The 12,209-nt window shown below is 45.9% G+C and overlaps 1 protein-coding gene across 2 annotated transcripts in view; it reads left to right on the top strand.

Annotated features, from left to right (window-relative positions):
* Positions 1 to 12,209, top strand: part of LOC124556536 (hyaluronidase B-like) — a 214,936-nt gene that overhangs the window by 177,363 nt on the left and 25,364 nt on the right. For both annotated transcript variants that reach the window (XM_047130491.1, XM_047130490.1), the window contains exon 5: positions 6,858 to 7,068. In XM_047130491.1, coding sequence (XP_046986447.1) covers positions 6,858 to 7,068 — 211 coding nt within the window. The remainder of the gene's footprint in view (positions 1 to 6,857; positions 7,069 to 12,209) is intronic.

Raw genomic sequence — 12,209 nt, 5'->3', positions numbered from 1 at the left:
GCGGTAACTTTCTTGCCTCAGCAATACAGATAACCGTACCGTAGGTGCACCCACGTCGAAGGGGTATCTGTAGAGGGGCCTGACAACATATTGTTCCTGAAGAGGGACAAAAATTAATTCGTAGTTTTTATCGACAGTAGAATCGTGTATGGAGAAATGTTGACAACTTTGGTCAAGAAGTGTCTGTATTGTTTACGATACATTATTTTACGAATTAAATGAACTTTAAGCTTCGTCTAATGTAGTTCCTAATTTATTGATTTTTGCAGCATGTCATGGCATTCTTTTACAGACAGTACATAGTATGAGTAAAGCATACACTATGTGATCAAACTATTCCGAACATCCTTGTGTAATGGTGATGGTACTGTGAAGTGAACATGCGAAGGATTCAGGGCCATTCAAATCTCTTGTACTGACAGAAATGAAGCATCCAGCATCGTAAAAGATTCAAAGCGCAATGAGTTAAAAAGAATGGGGTACGCCACAACGGTCGAGCACCATGAGGAGACACACATTTCAGGAGTCAGCGCCAAGCGACGTTTGAGGTGGTGTAAAGAGCATCCCTAGTGGACAGTGGATGTCTGGAAACGAGTAATCTGGACTGATGTATCACGCTATACCCTTTGGATTTGCCGAAAGCCTACCGAGCCAAGTGGCACAGTGGCTAGCACACTGGACTCGCATTCGGCAGGACGACGGTCCAATCCCGCGTCCGGCCATCCTGATATAGGTTTTCCGTGATTTCCCTAAATCACTCCAGGCAAACGCCGGGATGGTTCCTTTGAAAGGGCACGGCCGACTTCCTTCCGCATCTTTCCCTACTCCGATGAGACCGATGACCTCGCTGTCTGGTCTCCTTCCCCAGCCAACCCAACCCATCCCTAAATCACTCCAGGCAACTGCCGGGATGGTCCCTTTGAAAGGGCTCGACCGACTTCCTTCCCCTTCCTTCCCTAATCCGATGAGACCAATGACCTCGCTGTCTCGTCTCTGGCCCCCAACAACCCAACTCCCCAACCCCCGAAAGTCTGGAGAACGTGCCTACAAAGAAGTGTGGTAGAGGCAGTGTTACGGTGTATGGATGTTTTTCGTGGCTAGGATGTGACCCCCCAACTGCGCTTAAGAAAGTGGTGTATGCAGAAGGCTATGAACATACTCGTATTTTACAGTACTGCGAACTGCTTACAGTAGACGAACAGTTTGGAGAAGATGATTGCTTGTATCAGGATGACGATGCACCCAGTCGTAAAGCATATCTGCGAGGCAATGGTTTGTGAGCAAGAACATTCCTGAAATAGACTGGCATGCTATGAGTCCAGACCCGAACCTAAGGGAACACCTTCGGCACAGGTTAGACCGCCGACTTTGCTCTAGGTCTACATCATTCCCCTCTTTCGTTTCGGCTCATGAGGAATAATGGCTTGCCATTCCTCCATAGATATTTAGACGCCTCATGAGAAATGTCCCCAGCAGAGATGACGTCGTCATAACAGTGGGTACTTTTGATCAGATACTGTAAGTGAAGTGATGGAAGATCAATTTTCCGATCAGCTCGTCCATGTCAGGATCACACTACAGTTTAGAAATGGTACAACAGAAATTTCATCTTTTGTTTCACTACTTTGGAAACAGTTCGCTTCATTCTTCTCGAGAACAACAGGCTCGTGTGGATTCAGGATCGGAATTTCTGCACATGTACATCTGTACTCCTCGTGAGGTTAGCAGTGGGTAGTACACCACTGATTGACAGCTACGCATACCTGACATCACATTGATACGTGCGTCACCCCAAAAGAAATGCACAATTTTTTTTTTCAAAAATTCAACTTCTGTTCTATATTTTTGATATTCACAGAGATCATAGCAACATTCTTCCAGCTTGTATTCACATTTAATTCGACCTATTTCCGCAAGTTGGACTGTCATTACACTTCAAGGCAGCTGCTGCACTTGATATTCGTCTGAAGCAACGTGCTATTATACAGTGAGGTGACAAATGTCATCGGATAGCGATTTGTACGTATACAGATGGCGGTAGTATAGCGTACACAATTTGTAAAAGACGAGTGCATTGCCGAAGCTGTCATTTGTACTCAGGTGAGTCATGTGAAAAGGTTTCCGGCCTCATTATGGCCTCACGACAGGAGTTAACAGACTTTGAATGCGGAATGCTAGTTGGAGCTAGACGCATGGGACATTCCATTTCGAAAATCGTTAGGGAATTCAATATTCTGAGATCCACAGGGCCAAGAGTGTGAGGAGAGTACCAAATTTCAGGCATTACCTCTCACCACGGACAAGGCAGTGGCCGACGACCTTCACTTAACGACCGAGAGCAGCGGCGTTTGCGTAGACTTATCAGTGCATACTGACAATCAGCACTGCGTGAAATAGCCGGAGAACTCAGTGTGGGACGTACGACGAATGTATCCGTTAGGACAGTGTGGTAAAATTTGGAGCTAATGGGTTATGGCAGCAATCGACCAACGCGAGTGCCTTTCCTAACAGCACCACATCGCCTGCAGCGCCTCTTCTTGTCTCGTGACCATAACGGTTGGACCCTAGACGACTGGAAATTCGTGACCTGGTCTCATGAGTCCAGATTTCAGTTGGTGAAGGCTGATGGTAGGGTTCGAATGTGGCGCAGATCCCAGGAAGCCATGGAGCCAAGTTGTCAATAAGGCACTGTGCAAGTTGGTTGTGGCTCTATAATGGTGTGTGTTGTGTTTGCATGTAATGGACTGGGTCCTCTGGTCCAACTGAACCCATCATTGACTGGAAATGTTTATGATCGTCTACTTGGAGACCATTTGCAGCGAACAGCGATGGAATTTTCATGGATCATATTGCGCCATGCCACCGAGTCACAATTGTTCGCGAATGATTTGAAAAACTTTCTGGACAATTCGAGCGAATGATCTGACCACGGAGACCGCCCGACATGAATCCATCGAACATCTATGGGACGTACTCGAGAGGTCAGTTCGTGGACAAAATCCTTCACCTGCAACCCCTTCGCAGTTATGGACGGCTATAGAGGCAGCATGTCTCAGTATTTCTGCAGGGGACTTCCAACGACTTGTTGAGTCCATCCCACGTGGAGTTGCTCCACTACGCCTGGGAAAAGGAGGACCGACACGATATTTTGAGGTATCGCATGACTTTTGTCACATCAGTCTACAGTTCCTGTGTTGCGACAACAACACAGTGACAGGCGTGCACAGGAGGTTGAAGAATCTGTATAGAGGTGACGCCGTTGATCACAGTACATTTACTCCTTAGGCAACCGGATTATCTGGTGAAAGTGGGCGCACCAATATTCGGGACCTTCTGCGTAGTGGCAGACCGAGCACTGCACAGACTGCTGACAATGTGCAACGTATTCACAATCTGATTTTGACTCACAAACGCATAACAGTGAACGAGCTGTCGATCCGACAGCGAATAGAAAAGCGAATGTGCGCAGAATATTGAGACAGTTGAAGACTACAAACGTTTCTCCCAAGAGGGTTCCGAGAATGTTGACGGAAGACAGTGTGCAGCTAGCTTTTGAAACAGTAAGAGAATTAAGGATATCACTTCCTTACAAGAACTGTGTTGGGAGAGGAAACGTGGTTCAAAAACGATGTAAAGTCTCTGATCATAAGTATCCGGACGCCTATTACTGGACATTAATATGGAGTGCCTTCACTCTTCGCTTTTATGGCGGCTTAAACTCTGCTGGAAGCACTTTTTATGAGGTGTCTGAATTTCTGTGGAAGAATGGCAACCCATTCTTCCCCACCAGGGTAGACGAGAGCGCTAACGCGCTGCTTCCTGGACTCGGGTAGGCGCGCCGGCCCCGGATCGAATCCGCCCAGCGGATTAACGACGAGGGCCGATGTGCCGGCCAGCCTGGATGTGGTTTTTAGGCGGTTTTCCACATCCCGCTAGGTGAATACCGGGCTGGTCCCCATGTTCCGCCTCAGTTCCACGGCTCGCGGACATCTGAACACATTCGCACTATTCCATGGATTACACTCGACGCAGACAGTTGGGGTACACCAATTCCGTCCCGGGGTGGTATGGGGTGGCGGCAGGAAGGGCATCTGGCCACCCCTTAAACGTTAACATGCCAAATCCGATTAACGATGGCTGACCCTGTGTCACTGCGGGACAAGGCTCAAGCGATAGCATAGAGTAAAATGGCAACCCATTCTTCCTCAAGATCCGAAATCAGAGAAGGTATTAATATTGAGCGCTGGGTGTGGAGCGAAGTTGACATTCTAACTTACCCCAAAGGCGTTCCTGTCTTGATACCACCTCCTCTGCAATTCACTCTTTGACACTAGACACGATAGCAGGTAACGTTCTCCAGGCATTTGGACAATGCAAACTCTTCAATCGAAATGTGAAAGCGTGATTGGTCACTCCAGATCACTAGTTTCCAATCATGAGCTACCCAGTGGCGTCACTCTTTACATCATCTCAAACGTCCCTTAACACTGACTACAGCAATATGTGGCTTATGAGGAGCAGTTCTACAATTGTAGCCCATTCTTTTTAACTCCCTATTCGCAGTCATTGAGCTAGCTGGACCGCTGGTACCACTTTGGAACTCACGAGTGATTCCTTCCGCTAATTTCATGCGATTTTTTTTTCAACCACTCTCCGTAATGCTCGAAAGACCCTGTCCATCAGTACATGAAGTCTGCCTTGTCTTGGTTGAGCTATGGTTGTTCCTTCACATTTTCACTTGACAGTCACATCAGCAACAGTCGACTCGCGCAGCTTTAGAAGGTTCGAGGTCACTGAGCTCTCCTGCCGTCACAGTCTGCTGTTATTGCTTCTCTACTCCCCGCCTCCTTTTACACTGGTGGGTCCGTCTCTCGTGACGTCCAGTGCTAAATTTTGCTTTACACTGAGGTCCCCGGATGCTTTTGATCCGATTGTGTATCATCATTTTTAAGTGACCGCCTGAAGATCTCTGAGGAGAAATGTAATTGTTATGACTCTAATCTGTATTTCGTTTTTGGAATCTTGGAGAGACGAATTCTCCGATTTTGGATTCACGCACAGCATGTCACCATAGAGTCGTGGATATAGATGCTATCAGCTGCTAAAATCTGCTCGCTCGCACTATTCTTTAGTGACATATCGACGTCGGATTGTCGCGTCTACGCCAGAGCTAGACTGCAATGCTCCGCAAAGGCCATTTCTCAGCTCCGCTGCCAGCATAGCTCGTATAAAATTATTTATACATATGTTTCTCAAAAGCTGTTTAACTGTCAGTTCTTATATATAACACACATGGTAATGTCTTACAAAAATATTAAGGTGCCTAGTCACAACAATGCATTAAAAACAACTGCAACGAACTGTCGACTCTACCATCGAAAGAGATATAGATAATTGATGTTTCAATCAAAGAGTGTGAATGTATGTTGCGAGAAAGTCTTGAGGTGCTTTTAAAATGCTTCGCACGCACACACACACACATACACACACATACACACAGACACACACACACACACACACACACACACACACACACACACACAGATATTAAAAAAAGGTTTGCATCACCTCGGTTCCGAGAGTTCCGGAACCTGTACAGGAAACTGGAATAGAGAGCAACATAAACATCATTTCTGCCCTTTTTTATTGCTCTTGAAAACCACACATTGCATGTTGTACCACCATACAGCGGGAACTTCAGAGGTGGTGGTCCAGACTGCTGTACACACCGGTACCCCTTCGTCTAATAGGCAGTACTCATGCACGGTTGTTTACATCTAGCCGGCCGGTGTGGCCGTGCGGTTCTAGGCGCTTCAGTATGGAACCGCGTGACCGCTACGGTCGCAGGTTCGAATCCTGCCTCGAGCATGGATGTGTGTGATATCCTTAGGTTGATTAGGTTTAAGTAGTTCTAAGTTCTAGGGGACTGATGACCACAGATGTTAAGTCCCATAGGGCTCAGAGCCATTTGAACCCTTTGTTTACATCTTTGGGCGGGTTTAATGCTGAACAGCCAAAGAGACTGTGTCTGTGATACAATATCCACAGTCAACGTCTATCTTCAGGATAGTGCAAAATGGTTCAAATGGCTCTGAGCACTATGGGACTTAACTTCTGAGGTCATCAGTCCCCTAGAACTTAGAACTACTTAAATCTAACTAAACTAAGGACATGACACACATCCATGCCCGCGGCGGGATTCGAACCTGCGACCGTAGCGGTCGCGCGTTTCCAGACTGTAGGGCCTAGAACCGCTCGTCCACAAGGGCCGGCTATCTTCAGGAGTTCTGGGTATCGTGTGTGTGTGTGTGTGTGTGCGTGCGTGCGTCTGTGTGTGTGTGTGTGTGTGTGTGTGTGTGTGTAGCATTTTAAAAGCGCCTGCAGAACTTTCTCGCAACATACATTCACACGTCGCAAGCAAAGACGTGCGAATGTATGTTCCGAGAAAGTTTTGCAGGCGCTTTTAAAATGCTTCATATATAGTCGACATTTCGTTGCAATTGTTTTAGTTCATTGTTGTGACTAAGTACCTTAATATTTTTGTAACCCATTTCCATGTGTGTCATCCATAAGAATCGACAGTCAAACAGCTTTTGAGAAACGAATTTTAGTAAGAAATGTAGCCACTGAATTTCTCTCCTATTTCCGAAAAACTGTCACAATTTTTCAATTTGTAGATCGAAACCAAAGAGGAAAGTGCTAAATACATCCATATCTTGGTTGCATTCTATCTGTGATACGTAAGGAAATTACCAGTAGTTGCTAAATAAACTTAGAACAATATTATTATTTTAATCATTAAATCCAGAAATAACAAGTAAATATTATTTATTTTCGCTTCTATATTTGTGTTTCAGGATACAGTGGCTGTTCGATGAGAGCACTGCGCTATTTCCTTCCCTGTATTTGAGCAAGTCATCGAAGTCAACACCACAACATGTACCATTTATGCTTGGACGTCTACTGGAAGCGCGGAGAGTTGCACAAAGGACACCTCGCATTGTTGGTCCTCGGATTTATCCTTACGTGTGGTACAGGTACCATGACTCAACAGACTTCCTCACTCATGTACGTTTTCTCAAACAAAACATGTCCTATTGATAGATGTACATATATCAGTCATATCCAATTCATATATTTTTGCTTTTCTAAACTGTTCATTGGCGCATGCCACGTGCGGAATATTTGCGAATCTAACCAACCTCTCGGAAAGAAGTGTGCCATTGTTTTCTTTTTTGTAAGTGATACTCCTAGTCCAGTCTCACATGAGAAACTTAAGAAATGAAGATATATTGATCTACTTTTTAAGTTTCCATGAATAGACCTGAAATGATGGATGAATATATTGGCAATCCACTGATGTCACAATACAAACAGGTGTACTTCGAGATGTTGGATAATATTGTAACACAAATGGAAACTGCTCTTCCTTAAATTAGGCGATTCTACTCAGTTCGCCAATTATGAACATAATTTCCCTGTGGGCGGAATGGATTCATTATTACAAACGGATGGTGGGTCCTTCAGTCGCTCACAGTTGCGTCTAGAACTGGAGACTGTATTTTCTTATCAGCATAAAAAACATATCACTCTGTCAGTTTGGGAGACGTTATCAAAAGAATGATTGAGAATGAAACGGACCAAATTATTCCAGAAGCTATTTTGTATAATTGCTATTCCTGCAACAAGTGCTTCAATTGAAAGGAGTTTTTCTTGGCTTTAACGCGTAAAAACGTAATTTAGGAACAGTATGGTCCAGGATCGCTTGTCAGCTCTCGCTTGTACGCCAACTGAAAAACCATTACTGCCCGATTACTTGAAAGAAGCCGTGACACATGGTATGACGACGTCATCGAAAGATTCGAGAAGAGGAAGGATCGTCTAGTTAACTTGTTCTACAAGTAACAACGCTCAAACGCCCACTCCACCAGTTCGTTTCCAAACAAAAGTGATTGTCGTTGTTATTATTATTATTAGCAATAGTAGTAGTAGTAGTAGTAGTAGTAGTAGTAGTAGTAGTAGTGGTCGTTAGGAACGTTAGATATACGTACATTAAAAGCGAAGGAAAGAGGATTCTTCAGTATGTTTCCTGGTCACTCCAGAATTTAGTGGAACCGCGCGACCGCTACGGTCGCAGGTTCGAATCCTGCCTCGGGCATGGATGTGTGATGTCCTTAGGTTAGTTAGGTTTAAGTAGTTCTAAGTCCTATGGGACTGATGACCACAGCAGTTAAGTCCCATAGTGCTCAGAGCCATTTTGAACCAGAATTTAGGCCCATGATGCGCCCCTGGACTCAACGTTAGTTGCAGTCAATCTTGAGTTACCACTGACTAGCTTGTTAATGCCTGGTGCGTATATTAATCCTGGTGCACTTATAACCTGTCATTGATACCATGTGGAAACAGTTATTTCTGCCACCTCATTCAAAGTCGAGTCAGTAGCGATCTCTGGAAGTAACACCATTTCTACACAAGGTACAGGGAAAACCCTGTACCTTGCGGGCCCATCATACGTGCATTATTTGTAACCGAGACAGTTCGACAGTTCAAAAAAATGGTTCAAATGGCTCTGAGCACTATGGGACTTAGCTTCTGAGGTCATCAGTCCCCTAGAACTTAGAATTACTTAAACCTAACTAACCTAAGGACATCACACACATCCATGCCCGAGGCAGAATTCGAACCTGCGACCGTAGAGGTCGCATGGTTCCAGACTGGAGCGCCTAGAACCGCTCGGCCCCTGGGGCCGGCTTCGATAGTTCACATAGTTCTTCTTACACTACTGGCCATTAAAACTGCTACACCAAGAAGAAAACAGATGTTAAACGGGTATTCATTGGACAAATATATTATACTAGAACTTACATGTGATTACATTTTCACGCAATTGGGGTGCACAGGTCCTGAGAAATCAGTACCCAGAACAACCACCTCTGGCCGTAATAACGGCCTTGATACGCCTGGGCATTCAGTCAAACAGAGCTTGAATGGCGTGTACAGGTACAGCTGCCCTTGCAGCTTCAACACGATACCACAGTTCATCTAGAGTAGTGACTGGCGTATTGTGACGAGCCAGTTGCTCGGCCATCATTGACCAGACGTTTTCAATTGGTGAGAGATCTGGAGAATGTGCTGGCCAGGGCAGCAGTCGAACATTTTCTGTATCCAGAAAGGCCCGTACAGGACTTGCAACATGCGGTCGTGCATTATCTTGTTGAATTGTAGGGTTTCGCAGGGATCGAATGAAGGGCAGAGCCGCGGGTCGTAACATACCTGAAATGTAACGTCTACTATTCAAACTGCCGTCAATGCGAACAAGAGGTGACCGAGACGTGTAACCAATGGCACCCCATACCATCACGCCGGGTGATACGCCAGTATGGCGATGACGAATACAAGCTTCCAATGTGCGTTCACCGCGATGTCGCCAAACACGGATGCGACCATCATGATGCTATAAACAGAACCTGGATTCATCCGAAAAAAAAGGCGTTTTGCCATTCGTGCACCCAGGTTCGTCGTTGAGTACACCATAGCAGGCGCTCATGTCTGTGATGCAGCGTCAAGGGTAACCGCAGCCATGGTCTACGGGCTGATAGTCCATGCTGCTGCAAACATCGTCGAACTGTTCGTGCAATGGTTGTTGTCTTGCAAACGTCTCTATCTGTTGACTCAGGGATCGAGACGTGGTTGCACGATCCGTTACAGCCGTGCGGATAAGATGCCTGTCATCTCGACTGCTAGTGATACGAGGCCGTTGGGATCCAGCACGGCGTTCCGTATTACCCTCTTGAACCCACCGATTCCATATTCTGCTAACAGTCATTGGATCTCGACCAGCGCGAGCAGCAATGTCGCGATACGATAAACCGCAATCGCGATAGGCTGCAATCCGACCTTTATCAAACTCGGAAACGTGATGGTACGCATTTCTCCTCCTTACACGAGGCATCACAACAACGTTTCACCAGGCAACGCCGGTCAACTGCTGTTTGTGTATGAGAAATCGGTTGGAAACTTTCCTCATGTCATCACGTTGTAGGTGTCGCCACCGGCGCCAACCTTGTGTGAATGCTCTGAAAAGCTAATCATTTGCATATCACAGCATCTTCTTCCTGTCGGTTAAATTTAGGGTCTGTAGCACGTCATCTTCGTGGTGTAGCAGTTTTAATTGCCAGTAGTGTATTTCTGAACCAAGAAGTTCGCCTCGTTTAGTTTCTTTCATGTGTGTACATCCTGATAAAATAAATACGAATTAATCGAATTCCTCTGAATACCATTTCGGTAATTAGTCAGCCTCATATCATTTGAAGACAGATCAACGCTGGCCATCAGTCACACTTATACAGAGTGTTTCAAAATTACGCCGACAAATTTAAGTTAACGGGCCCTAGTCCAGAAAGGAACGAGTCGAAAGTTACAAGCGCAAATCGTTGTGATACCTACTGTATGTCAGTGGAATACATGTACCAGTAACGCTGGTGCTAAAACTGTAGAGTAGGCAACTTTCAGAGGTTTTATTACGGACGAAAACAGAAAAAATGTCCAGTATACGTAGGCTGTAAAATGCATACCTGAGGAGCTACTTGTTCATCTCCACTACTGTGGAACACTTCTCCTCTAGTGCACAAGTAGCAATAGCACTTATGGTATGCGTTTCAGAGCCCATAATTACTAGACTTTTTTTCTTGTTTTGATCTATACTAACACCCATCAAAGTTGTCTTCCCTACAATCTCAGAAACAACAATACTGGTATACGTATTCCATTGTCAGAGGTATCGGAACGATTTTCGCTTAAAATTTCGACTCGTCCATTTATGGACCAAGGTCTCTTACCTCAAACTGATACGTTTATCCTTGTCCATCATCCCCTGAAAGTTTTAATATCAATGCGGAATCATCTTGTATGTACAGGGTGTTCGAAAATTCCCATTACATACTTCTGGGACTTGTAGAGGGGAGTGAGTACATAACATTGTAGCCCGCCCGTCTAGCCGCGCTGTCTAACACGCTGCTTCCCGTACGGGAAGGCGTGCGGGTCCGCGGCACGAATTCTCCCGGCGGATTAATGTCGAGGTCCGGTGTGCCGGCCAGACTGTGGATTGTTTTTAAGGCGGTTTTCCATCTCCCTCGGCGAATGCGGGCTGGTCCCCCTCATTCCGCCTTAATTACACTATGTCGGCGATTGGTGCGCATACACTGTCTCCACGCCGGCCGAAGTGGCCGTGCGGTTAAAGGCGCTGCAGTCTGGAACCGCAAGACCACTACGGTCGCAGGTTCGAATCCTGCTTCGGGAATGGATGTTTGTAATGTCCTTAGGTTAGTTAGGTTTAACTAGTTCTAAGTTCTAGGGGACTAATGACCTCAGCAGTTGAGTCCCATAGTGCTCAGAGCCGAGCCATTTGAACACTGTCTCCACGTACGCGTACACCATAATTAATCTACCACGCAAACATTTGGGGTTTCACTCGTCTGGTATGAGACGTTCTGGGGAGGAGGGGGAGGGGGGGGGGGGGGCCGCGAACGGCACAATAACCCAGAGTTCGGTGTGGGGCGGAGGTGAGGTGGGATGACTGCTTTGTCGGGTTGTGAACCCCTGAGGGCTACGGCGGGACGAAGTCTCTCCGTCGTTTCTAGGTCCCTGGTTCAATGCACATACATAACATTTTCAACAGGAACCCATGTCCGGAAATGTGCCTTTTCCGTACTACGACCTTTTCAGTTCAGATGTGTGATGCGTCCTCGTCTGCAGGGAGAATGAGAAAAGTCTCATAGCTGCTTACGCTGGTATGCGATAGCGCATTTACAATGTCTGTAACAACGTTGATGGTCGCCACATGGAGCCTCTGTTGTAACGCGTCATTACTGTTCTGTACGTACAATATACTGGGTTCTTCTTTGTTTTGGAACAATGTAAACACGCAATGTTTAGGTGTTAATACAAACAAATGTGCTTATGTGATAAATGAGGGTTTCTTTATGTCTCCTTTCAAACTGTTACCTAATAAGTCCACTACATCATGCCTGATTCAATTTCTCAAGCAGAAATGGGTGAGTTAAACATCTCAATTGAAAACGTTGTAGAACGGAAACATTACGTTTCCGGACATGGGTTCCTATTCAAAATATTATGTACTCAGGCCGGCCGAAGTGGCCGTGCGGTTAAAGGCGCTGCAGTCTGGAACCGCAAGACCGCTACGGTCGCAG

Source organism: Schistocerca americana, chromosome X, assembly GCF_021461395.2.
Source record: "Schistocerca americana isolate TAMUIC-IGC-003095 chromosome X, iqSchAmer2.1, whole genome shotgun sequence".
Classification (NCBI taxonomy): domain Eukaryota; kingdom Metazoa; phylum Arthropoda; class Insecta; order Orthoptera; family Acrididae; genus Schistocerca; species Schistocerca americana.
This window is presented reverse-complemented; position numbering and strand designations above follow the sequence as displayed.